Genomic DNA, 12,954 nt, shown 5'->3' on the forward strand with positions numbered 1-12,954 from the left:
AAGGCAAAAACAGTGTGACAGGGAGAGGAAGGAGACAGAGAGGAAGAAAAAGAGAGATGGTTAGAGAGGAGGAGATGATACAGCCCTGCAGCCGAATGCGTCTGTCGATCTGCTTAAAAAAAACAGCAAAAAGAGCTCCTTTCGCTGAGGGCTCTTGCAGCCGCTTGTGAGTGCTTTGTTGTGCTAACACTGCACAGTTTAGCTGGAGCCGAAGGGCACGTCAGTTTCCTCAAAACACAGCAGAGGTGTAATGCTTAATGCCAGAAGGGGTGTGTGAGGTGGGAGGACAACTCTGACTGAATCAGAGCATGACTACTTTCAATATGATAAGAATAACTAGCAAAAAAAGTTTTTTTTGTTTGTTTGCATATAACTTTCTTTTTGTGCACGTAGAGGCAAGTCGAGACTCTTCCTGTAAGAGTCAGTTATGACTTCACACAAATTCAGTAGAAAGTTAACGTGTTCTGAAGAAGTTGGTTGCTAATTACTGGTTGGTTCAGCCAAAAATGAATCACCGTGCGAAGCTTAACAACACTTTTTATCGACTTTGGACTGAGGCTTTGCTACAAGCAAGTGACAACAGCATATAGACTTACAAAATAGGATACCATACAGGATATGGTATTCAGGATACACAGGATATAAACAGACAAGATCCAACACAAAATAAATACTAGATGTACACAATATGTGCATAGATCCTTACACAATAACAGTTGTGAATGCAAAAAGAATTGGTACAGAAAAGTCCTGTAAATGTATTATATTTCCTAGAATATGACACATCTTTCTCCTCTTTTAGCATGTCGCAAGTCGTACCACAAAACAGCATGTTTTTGTATTAGCATAATTTCCCTGTGTGGTAATGTTTTTACAGGAATGTCAACGGCTCTTAGCTTGGTGCTAACACAACACTGAAAACCCAACAGCCATAGTAACGTCTGGTAGGATGTATTTTTAGGTCCGTAGCAAAGGTTTTAGTCTCAGTAAACAATACAGCACATTTCTGTTTTGTCTCATCTTGTTTTGTCATTGGCTACGTCCCTGAATTTGTTCACCTGTGTCTAGCTCTCTTTCTGTGTCTTCTGTTTTCTCTGCAACATAATGAGCATATCACTTTCAGTTTTGATCTTTGTTTTCCTTGGGCTTTGTTATCTAGTTTTCTATGTCCTCATTTATACTTCCTGGTTTTGACTTGTGTTTGTTATTCTGGTTATTCTGGATTATGGATTATCCTGTTTTTTTGTTACTTTAACTGGATGAAAACTAAAATAGACTGTGCGATTAGTGACACAAGTATACCTGGTACATTAGTGTGACTTATGCAGTGAATCAGCGTACAGACAGCTTTTCTTAGGCGGTTAGGAGGATCGATCTTACAATACGCACCTGAGTAACTTGTTATCCAGAAAATACAAACATCAGAAAAGTTTACATGCAATATAGGAAAGCCTTCTCTACTATCACACTCAGACCTGACTAATAATTTGCTTCTTGGTATTTGTAATAAGGCTATAGAAAGACATTAATTTCAAATGCATTAGCATGTCAGATAAGTGCAGTAAACTATCCTGGAGTACATCCTACAGCCATGTACGGAAATCAGTGCCTCCCCAACCGTGATTGATGGGCAACCTGTAAATAGAGCATTGTGAAAGATCTTAGTGAAAATGGAAGTGTGCCAAGATCATTTCAAAGCCTGAATGTGGAGCAGGTTTAAAGCTCAGTGTTTGCTGCCAGGCACACACTTGTCTTCTGGGGTTTCATCAGCCTGGAAAATAAAGACATGGCCCCTGGGCATTTCATTAAAATCTATTTACTTAAAATGGCAAAAAGAAAAGAAGGGGGAGTGAAAGAAAATCTGATGAACACTGGGAATTGCCTTTAAGCTTAGTAAACATTAGATTGGCTCATGCATAAAGGAGGTGCCCTAAAGAGGAATGGTGCTGATTTTGGCAGTGAGGGAGCTTTGTTGGAAGAGAACAGAGGGGTTCGAGAGGTCAAGCTCACCTATTTGAAAACACAAGTGCATGTGAATCAATGAGCGGCTAATGAGCGTTCCTAATTATGTGCACTTGGAAATTTTGCATCGTGTCTGATAAACTGCTGTTTCGTATTCCTTTTTAAGACCATCATTTTAAACATTTTACTGTAGTCCTGCCAAAGTTTAATGAAATAGGTGAGATTCAACATTGTGATGGACGACACTGGTCATAATAATAATAATAATAATAATAATAATAATAATAATAATAACAATAATAATAATAATAGTAGTACTAGTAGTGGCATGGTGACAGAGAGGGTAGCTTTGCTGGCGCATGGCTCCAGGTTACCTGGATTGAGCCTGTGTTCAGGTTACTGTCTTGAGTTTCTGTGCATGTTCTCTTCATATCCATGTGGGATTCCTCCAGGTTCTCATCTGGGCATAGTGCTCTATCAGGCCAAACCCAAACTGCACATGATCCATCATCACATTGACCTGGAGCACACACCATGGAGCTGGCAGGAAGTGAGCTGGCTCACCATGGAGCTCAGGCTCTTGGCAGTTTGGCAGTTCAACTAGTAGGTTAATAACAGCCTGGACGAACCTTCTACATGCAGCTACAGACATTGTATGTTTCACTTTCCTCTGACTGGCCACCGAGCGATAAGAAGGGCTCTGTTGGAAACTACAAACCTGCATGCTGCATAGTCACAGCCCTTGGATAAGTGATTTTGGCAGAGCCATGTTTCCTGCCATATCACTGATTCCGCTAGAAAGTAACTCAGACTGTTGTCTGGGCTTCATATTGTGCTTTTTGGCCAGTGCTAGAGTTTTGGCCATTGCCTGGGAGTTTGCAACTAAGCCAGGGGCCTTGGTCCAGATTTGACTCTGGGTCAGAATTTAAATTTGCCAGCTGTGCATGTCTTGTCATTGTTGCCATTACTGCACACTCCGTGCGGGGATTTTTGGAGGGTGTTTTACAGTTGGATATAGCATTTAAAAATATATATAGGCAAAAATAGGCATTTTTAATTTTCTCTCATTAGCTTTACTGTCATGCAGTAGCTAGTCCCTTGTCCACAGGCTTTGTCTACAGTCATGCAGTATGGTGCAGTATAGAGATGGTCCCTTCCAAGGCAGTATGCATATAGCTGCTTTCCAAGAGATTCAGACACTGGCTACATGAGCGCAAGTCTTGTAGCATGGTTACTGTGGCTACTCACATTGTATAGCACATACTATAGGGGCAAGCTGCTCAAGCTGATTAAAAAAAAAAAGGTAAAGGTGGAGGTAAATCTGGAGGAGCTGCACTTTAGTTGAAATCAAATTAAATTTGCAAGCTAACTGATAAACAATGCATGGCATGTCAAGGAAATACCACTTTACATTGCTAACCATAACAATGTGTTAGTCACAGCCACACAAGTCTTCTAGTTGGCAGAGAATGCGGAATTGTCGTAGGGAAAGGCTAAAGGTAGAAACACAGATAGGGGAACCCAGTCATTGGGAGAAGAATTGAGAAATAATTTTAAAAAACCTGTGGAGTAAATAGAAAACCACTCAGTTTAAAAATTCTTTCCTAAGCCGCTCAGGAACTGATGTATGTGCTACTGCAGCAAGAACTGTAGACAAAGCCTGTGGACAAGGGACTAGCTACTGCATGACAGTAAAGCTAATGAGAGAAAATTTAAAATGCCTGTAATACAGAAAAATGTGCATAAAGTAGAAAGGAACGAGCGAATGATATCCCCAGCTTTGGAGGACAAGACAGCTGTAGCTCCGACCGTGGTCACAAGCTGTTAAACGGATATCTCCATGTCATGTTAATGTGGAGGTGAGAAGGAGAAAAGGGAATGATTGCGTTATGACAGCAGTATTTATTGCTAACACTGCATCATCATCACTATCTTAGGCTGAGCACAAGGAGTTATACACGTTTCACAACGCCCCTGGTGGTAACGAAGGGTGAAATAAAACTATTTTCATGTGTATTTATGTGTTTTGTTTCATTGTTGCAGGCGAGAAGGAGAGGGAGTGCGCGTGTTTTGGGACAAGCTCCGAGAGCCCTCATTAGCATCACGTTGGAACCCTTTCTCCACTGATTTCCCCTACACTACACTGACCTACCACCCAGTTCGAAATGTTAATGAGAAGCTGTCCACACTTTGTGAGGTGAGTAGACTGCAAACTCTACCTAACAGTCTTCTGTTAACATCAACTGACACCATGTACACAACTGTGACTAAGTCCTTTAATGTGAGGAAATTACATGTAATATAAAGTATACAGGAAAGTGTGGACATTGCCTGAGTGGAGAAACTTTATTCTTGCCATATCTGTGTTTTATGTTTAGTGTTTTTATGGAGGCTAATCTCTGTAGATTCTGTATGTTAAAGCTTATAAATTTCTGAATATTGTGAAGTGTATTTAAAGGCAATGTATAGCAAAGTGTCAGAACATTCAGTATTATTATCATTGTTGATGATGGTGATGATGATGATGATGATGATGTCTTTGATTAATTAAGCTCTTTGCATTGCACCTCTGATACCATCAAACCCCATTGTTAACATTATAATGCCTATAAATAATGTCAACTATAACTGTAATGATAATTTAACTATAAAAATGTGTGAAATGTTCAGAAATACTGTCTAGCTCCAATAAATAGCAAAAATTCTACTGTACACATTTAAATGACAAACATAATCCAAATCTGTAGGGGATCTGTTGATTTTATTTACAGTTAAATGGATCCTTGGATGCAAAAGGTTTGAGAACCCCGGGATCAATATAAACAGTATATATATGTATGTGTGTATATATATATATATATATATATATATATATATATATATATATATTAATATATTTATATATATTAATATATTAGTAAATTATGTGGATTTTCTATATGGATGGCCTTTAAAATTTGCGGCATTTTCGTTTTAGTCAGAGTCTAGACACTTCCTTTATAGTGTATAAAGGGCATTCTTAGAAAAAAAAGATTCCATCTAGTACCCTTAAGGGTTCTTCAGCTTTGAGTTCAATTATGGCCTCTTTATGAAGCTGAAATCCCTATAACTATCAAAAAAAAAAAAAAAACCTTGAGGCACCCTTTTTCGTGATTGTGAAACCCTGCAGAGATGACGCAGCTTTTAGCAGGTCGGGGTGGACATGGGTGGAGTTGCAGTGTCCTTGCAGGTGACCGCACAGATCACATAACTGCTCATTTAGCAAGGCAGGGTGTCAAAGCTTTCAGCCCCAATTCCATTCCTCACATTCCACCACGCCCATGGAGGTGAGCAGCAAGGAGAGGAAGAGGGAGGGAAATGAAGCAGAGGGCATCAATCGTCTAAAGCCGGCTATGTGATTTTTGGCCTGATTTTGTCACAAACAAAAATCTCACATCATAGAACAATTCTTTGGTTGTGAATTAAGATTTTAGAATACATAAGATGGCACCTAAATTAGGGCCACTGTGATGAAAGACAGCCAATGCCATAGTTCTTTAATTAAAATTTCAGAGTGTGACCACTGCTACGACGTTTCTCTAAAAGCCACCCATAGGAGGATAGCATAGGACAACGCAAAACTTTCAATCTGAGATGAAACGTTTATGTTTGACCAAGCGATCATTTAAAATACTGAATTTCTCACATTAATTAATATAACCAGCCTACATGCCTGACCCCTCGTACGGTGAGATGCTAAGCAACCTTGAATGCTAATGGACAGAAAACAATATCCTTATTAACTTAAAACCATGTTGAACAATCGGCATTCCATGTTATCCTCTTTTATCCAGCTCCAAATTCCTCTTCTTCACGACTTTTAAATGTGTTTTCTCTGGGCATAATGTTGCAACTTTTATACTGAGGGCTTGTTTTTGTTTGTGTGTCTCCATTTTCTGCATGAGCCTATTTTCTGCCTATCACAGGTCTATGGTTAGAGGATCTTCACTGTATAATCTGACATGGAGAACACATTGTCCCAGTATGTTTGGCCAAGATTTTATTGGGATCATCTCATACAGTGTGACAAATAATAATATTAAAAGACTGCAGATATTGCACCGTGTAAAACAGGCTTGAAGAAGCATTGGTTTGAAGGTGTTTGAGATTTGACCAATGAAAACGTCTCACTATGAAGTTACAGCTGCCATGCTACTTTTGAAAAGACTTTACCTTAAATGAACTGTGAGTAGGTTCAACAATCTAGAGAAAGTGAGCAGTGAACACTCAGGTCAGACATAGTCTAATGACCTCTGATATCTGCTTTCTCCTTATAGCTTCACAGTTTTAAGGAGCAGTTGACTGCTGCAGCGCAGAAAGCCCACAGTCTGAATCCCGTCCCAGGGAAAGCCAATGGTGTTCTTCTTCTGAACCAGCCCATCCTCATCGAGGCCTACGTAGGCCTCATGTCAACCCTTGGCAACCAGAACAAGCTGGGCTACTGCCTAGCAAGAGGCAATGTTGGTTTCTGAATGGAAATTCTGCTTTGATCAGTTAACAGCTTTATTGGAGTGAAAGACACTTAATAGTTGTATGTTTTGATATAGTTCTTAAATGTTTTTTAATAATGTTAATTCTGTTTGTCTACATAAACATATTGTCCATTTTTCAAGCTAAGCATCTCCAAAGATGTCGACAAATCAAAGCAATGTGATCACTGGCACATTTAAATTGTGGTTAAATGATCCACTTTGCGGTAAACTAAGGCCATGTAGGGTTCTCTGTTAAAATGTTTGCCAATATATTTTTGTCAGAATGTTTGTTTTAATCGTAAAATTTTAAGTTTGATGTTTATACATTATCATTTCCATGAAAATGAGTCAAGGGGAAAAAAAGAATGTTACCTTCACTCCTACTCCTGTAAGAACTAGAGATTAGCCACTAATAAATGATACAATATCATGATATTCAAACTGCAGAATATTGTTCTTCTAGATGATTCGAATGCTTCAAAGGAGGCTGCTTACATAGTTGGCATTATGGGAGGCAGCGTTTGTGTGCTCGAGATTTGGAAAGCAGTCTGAGGACAGCTGTCCTTTTTTTTTCATACTATTGTCAAGGAGGTTTCCTGAAGAATGCAAATATTACATGATAGATTACATGATCACAGTTTAATGAAAGTTTGAATAATATAATGGACAGAATTAAGGAATAAATGAAGAATAAATTTTTAGATACAAAAAACAGATGACACTGTGAGAGTGTGTGTGTTTTACCATCCATGGCATATATCAAGTGAATCCCCCATGATTGTACAATGAGGAGTGTCTCATACAGCAGGTCATTTACCACCCTCCTTAGAGTCTCTTTCTCTTTTCATTTACTCTGTAACAATTCTGTCATCAGTCCTACCATTTGCCGCCCCTTCAGTAATGCAATGCTCCTTACAGGCTCCCTGAAGCATGAAGGTGTATGTCATATTAGCGTGATGGTAGGAGTCTTGTTTTTAACAGTCAAGCCATGTGCTGGAATTTTCCCGGTTTTGTAATTGCAGTTCTGCTTGTTTATTTCTTCAGCAAAGTGAACAGATTAAACACAAATCTCTGAGTACAGCTGATGCAGAAACTGATTCTACATTCCATTGCCTTTTGGGAATCACTCAGAAGTCCTAAAATGCATCCCATGATGCTATCACTGCCTGTGTGCAGCCTATCCTTTTGTTCAGTCCATTCATTCCACATTATTAATACAGTGAAATACATCCATTGTGTGTTCTCAATCTCAATTGTATGTATGTAGTGATCCATTTTTATAAAACCTTTTCAATACACTATACAAGCTCTGGGTAATAAAGTGCATTCTTTCCAGCTGCCAGTGTTTATTTGGACTTTCTATCGGGTGCAAAAGGGGGGCCTGCTCTCCTGGTTCAGCATGAGAAATGAATAAGAATGGAAGAAACATACACTAAACGGTTGGCCTACTGCATGTTATGCATTATGCTCTTGTTCATCTGATTGTATTTTGAGACTCTACACAATGGCCCACTGTTAATGTGTGCAATGCTACCAGATTTTGTACATGCCACTCTGTGCGTGTGCATTCTCTTCACTCAGCAGCCTCCCACATTATCAGCTTACATGCTCAAGGTGTACAGCATCATACACATTAATACTGAAGACATGGTGCTCTGTGTGATCTTAATGTAAATAATAATAATAATAATAATAATAATAATAATAATAATATGTGCACAGCATAATGTAACACTTCTTAACACATCATAATATTTTGTTGAATTAAAACATAATATATTATTCTGAAGGATATTCTGTATATTATTATAGCTAAAGCATACGCTGTGACCTCTGTAAAGTGACCTTGGGGTTTGGACATTTTTATTTTGACAGGTATGGATGGAACAGGCCACTGATACTAGAAGGTTATTATAAATTTATTTTATTCATTCATTCATTCTTCAAAGGTTTCAGTAATATAGTAATTGATATATAGTGCAATTACTATATTTTGGTAGTTTACAGTAAGTCAATGCCTGAAGAGCCATTTTGTCATGCTAAACAGAGGTGTGCATGTGTGAGAGAGAATTCAATTTTCTTTCAATTTTATTTGTATAGTGCTTTTAACAGTGGACATTGTCACAAAGCAGCTTTACAGAAATGAATGGATTCAAAAAAATATATTGTAAATATGTGAATTTATCCCTGGAATTTATTAATTAAATTAAATTCAAGAATGGGATTATTAATCTCAATTTACCCCAAATATGTCAATTTTACACATTGGACAGCCATCCTTTCAAAAATATTTGGAATTTGAATTGAAATTGTTAAATTTATTCTGATACTGTATTAATGTTTTCCTATCAGAAAAATGGGAGGAAGAGTTGTTTTCAACTGTTATTTTTTTCAGCTGTCCAATCACCATTTACATTATGTGAGTCAGCTCCCAAAGAGCCGACTTTAAGAACCGATTCAGAAGGTCGACTCGTTCGTGAACGACACGCCTCTACTTGTATTCTACTTTACCTCTGCAGAAGATTTTATCGATTTAAGAACTGTTGGAGTCGACTCCCGATTTACAATGCCTGGAACTGGAGAATCGACTCTTTCAGAATCGACTCCTAGCATTAATCGTCAGAGAAAAACCTGTGGTAAGAAAGATGGCTATTAATATTATTTTTACTTAAGGAATCTATTTGGTTATATTTTGACAGACTACGTTGTTAGTTTTCTAATAAACGTCGTCACTACAGAAAGGTAAATTACATTAGCGGCCGAGCTAATTAGCTAAGTTAACTGCTTACCGTCCTTAGCTGTCTAGTGTTAGCTAAACGCTGTAACAGATTACAGTGAAGTGACTAAATTGTGTAAGAAGTATAACAGTTCATTCTCCAACTTCAACAAAACACACATTGCTTCACTCAGTGAAGTTTTGTTTTAATTAAGCAGCTGCCAGCTAGCTACTTCGACGAAGGGCCTGTTAGCAAACGTTTCCTTGGTTACGATGAGCTCGTGCCGCATGAGTGTCATTTCCGCCACTTATATCTGGACAAGTTGGGAAAAAAATCTATGAAAAATAAAAAAATGTATAATAAAAAATTATATATATATATATATATATATATATATATATATAGTTTCTATAGTTATAGTTTAAAGTTTCTCTCTTATTTTGTTTGAGATTAAGTGAATTAAGCAGACCTTTTTCTTTTCTTTTTTTTTTTTTTTTTTTTAATACTAATTCATTCAGCTTCAGTAACTGCTTTGGTCAGGCTCTTAGTGGATCCATGTCCTATCCCAGAAACACTGGGCGAGGCAGGAACACACCCTGGATTGGATGCCAGTCCATCATACACACACATTTTCCCACTCGTTTTCCACCCACACCTAGAGGAAATGTAGAGTCAACACTCCACGTGCTCACATGTTTTGGGAGGTGGGAGGAAACTGAAGAACCCGGAGGAAACACACATGGACACAAGGAGAACGTGGAAAACTCCACACGGACAGTAACCTGAGCTCAGGATCAAACCGGGGAGCTGTGAGGCATTTTTTTGGGCAGTCTTTCCCAGTGATGGGTCATTCTGGAGCTGACTGAATGTTAAGTCAGCTGTGTTAGAGTGGAGAAAACTGCACTATAGAGATTTCTGCGACTCTGAACCTCTGTTTTAAATCTTATTCCAAAATATCCATTCCAAAAGTTTGTTTTAATCCTTCCATAAATCACACTCTAAAAAAAAAAGCTGTAGGGAAGAGGACTGTGTATTTGTTTTGTTTCTTAAATGTGTGTGTTACAGAAGTCAGTGTGTTAATGTGGATCTTGGTGGAGCTTGGAAGCGTTTCATTACCCAAGCTCAGGAATTGCTGTGCCCTGGAGGAGCATTTGCAGTTCTACTTAAGCACAGAAAGGTTTTTTTTTTTATCTTTGAAAGAAAGCACTGGGTGAACTGCCAGCTTAGTTGTTAAAACAGAGGTGGGCCTAAAAAACAAGGAGTGACCGTGTTCCAGGTATGCAGCTGAATTTCACAACAGCATGCTTGGGGTGTGATACGGAAATATTTCACAATAAAATGGTGCTTCACTTGATGTCATTGCCTAAAATTTTCCCCAAAAAGGCATGTGGCTAATAATGAGGTGAGAAGTACGTACCATGTTACCTTCTGGATTTCACACACAGCTGTCCATTATTCTTTTACCCATGTTTGCATTAGTTGATAAACTATCCTTTTAGCTGCACAGATTTTTTATGTTTGACTTGCTCATGGGTACTGACTTCAGCCAAAAAGGGATGTGAGGAAAAATAGGATAGGAAGATGGGATCCGGGTGATCTAATCTTTTTGTCTTGTGTAAACAGCCATTGTAATGAACTCACCTTCTGCTTTGTTGTTTCTTTTTTTCTTATATTTTTTGTAAGCATGTTTACGTCATCTGTTTAATAGTGTTGCTGTGTGTTTGGATGTCTCCAAGGAGGCCCTAGTGATGATTCTGAGTCAGTGGTAACGTGGAACTCGCTTTTCTCATAAAAATGGCTGTTAACAGATCTAATAAAAGAGTCATTATTGTCCAGCATGTCAAACATTAGCAATTTTGACATCATCTCGGGAAATACCTTTTGAAAGAAAATGAACAAATATGAAATTGAACCCTAAACAGAGGTGCAAATGTTTATGGTTTATCAGTAGCATTTTTGACCTCTTGCAATGGCAATATGCGAGACACCTGAAAATTACGCCTTTCTTCTTTCTCAGATAAAATTTGACCGATTCACTGAAGGGGAAAGGATGCGAACACTGAACACGTGTGAATGACACATTTGTTTCTGAGGAGTTTTACTTTGCTCAGACGTTATGTGAGTGACCTTTGACCTGCGAATTTATGAACTCCAATAGAAAACACGAAGGCAGGACTATAATCTCTTTGGTCAATAAAAAAATGGAGATGCTATTAATTTGCTATTTTTGTACTGTTGCTTGGCACACATCTCGATGAAAAATAAATTTCCTAGCTAATGTTACCCCAGTATTCTCTCAGAAATCACACCTGGCAGAAGCAGCATACTGCTGATGTGTGCAAATCAGCAGTATCACCTGACCAATCAGGCAACATGCTACCAAACAAATGTCTGACTGGATATGAGTGGCGTAAACTGAAATCAGTTAACTGTAGGCAAAAATTTGGAATGCACTGTCTAGTTTTTTATATAAAAAAGTATTTTGCATTTCTGTATGAACAGATTAGAGCATGGAGTATGATGTGCCCTGCATCACTATTAATATTTTGTTGCGGTATGTAGACTAGAATAATTTTCTTTCTCTTTTTTAAGCATGGAGTGATCCCATCCATGAACATACTCTAGGTGCGTTGTGGTAAAATTCTGTTTTTTGTGGGTTTTTTTGTTTTGTTTGTTTGTTAACAATGTTGACACTTCTGTCTTGGCACTGCTAATCTTGCGCAGTCTTCACTGATCATTTAACTTTATTCAGTGTTAAACACTTCAGGCAGGGCACCTATTCATTTAAAATAAATACAGTTATCTTCTAAACATCCTCCAAATGCTTGAACTTGGAATTGGGATGATCTCAGTTTGCTCCAGGCGACAGCACTTGGTCATTTAACATTTGTAACGAACAGTGCACAGATTGATCAATGATTATGCAAAAAGATTATGGTCTAGGATGAATAAGCATGTGCAATAATAGCTGTGTTAAAAAAGTGGTGTTATTTTATGGGCAATATGGAGGAGAGGAGTTGTTAGATTAATCATCTTTAGAGCAATTTTCCTTACATTCCACCCTGATAAGGTAAAACACTGCCTGAGGCTACAGAATACAGCGCATGGGCTCTTCAACCCAACCTACATTCAACTATTTAAACCAGAAAGAAGCCATCAGAGGTCGCTTACAAAAACATTTTTGTAAAATATAGAAACTATAGAAAAATAAATAAATATAAATTTAGAAAATATTATATATACAGTACTGTGCAAAAGTCTTAGGCACATGCAAAGAAATGCTGTAGAGCAAAGATGCCTTCAAAAATAATGAAATTAAATGTTTCTTCATTTAAAAAAATATTATGAAGAGCAGTAAACAGTAATAAATGAAACAAAGTCAATATTTGGCGTGACGCTCCTTCGCTTTTTTAAAATAGTAGTCTCAGGTACAATTAGTGCAGTTTTATAAGGAAATGAGCTGTAAGTGTTACTGAGCATCTTGCAAAAGCAGCCACAGTTCTTCTGGAGACTTTGACTGTCACACTTGCTTCTTATTTTTGCAGCAAAACCCAGCAGCCTTCATTATGTTTTTTGTCTATTATGTAATATGCTGCTTTCTTTACTGACGTACAAACATTTTTCTGTATGTACATACACACACACGCACACACACACACACACACACACATATATATACATATATATATATATATATATATATATATATATATATATATATATATATATATATATATATATATATATATATATATATATGTGTG

General features: G+C 37.7%; 2 protein-coding genes across 6 annotated transcripts in view; both read left to right on the plus strand.

Annotated features, from left to right (window-relative positions):
• Window positions 1–7,808, plus strand: part of tprg1 (tumor protein p63 regulated 1) — a 28,634-nt gene extending 20,826 nt beyond the window's left edge. The window contains exons 5-6 of the mRNA XM_026921089.3: window positions 4,006–4,159; window positions 6,279–7,808. Coding sequence (XP_026776890.3) covers window positions 4,006–4,159; window positions 6,279–6,473 — 349 coding nt within the window. The 3' untranslated portion in view covers window positions 6,474–7,808. The remainder of the gene's footprint in view (window positions 1–4,005; window positions 4,160–6,278) is intronic.
• A 1,167-nt stretch (window positions 7,809–8,975) lies between these two features.
• Window positions 8,976–12,954, plus strand: part of tp63 (tumor protein p63) — a 71,908-nt gene continuing 67,929 nt past the window's right edge. For 3 of the 5 annotated variants that reach the window (XM_034310075.2, XM_034310077.2, XM_034310076.2), the window contains exons 1-2: window positions 8,977–9,109; window positions 10,256–10,367. In XM_034310075.2, coding sequence (XP_034165966.1) covers window positions 9,040–9,109; window positions 10,256–10,367 — 182 coding nt within the window. In that variant the 5' untranslated portion in view covers window positions 8,977–9,039. Of the gene's footprint in view, window positions 9,110–10,255; window positions 10,368–12,954 lie in introns of all 5 variants that reach the window. The other 2 variants (XM_034310093.2, XM_053230197.1) reach the window with 1 other exon arrangement.

This window comes from Pangasianodon hypophthalmus, chromosome 2 (assembly GCF_027358585.1).
Source record: "Pangasianodon hypophthalmus isolate fPanHyp1 chromosome 2, fPanHyp1.pri, whole genome shotgun sequence".
In the NCBI taxonomy this organism is placed as follows: Eukaryota; Metazoa; Chordata; class Actinopteri; order Siluriformes; family Pangasiidae; genus Pangasianodon; species Pangasianodon hypophthalmus.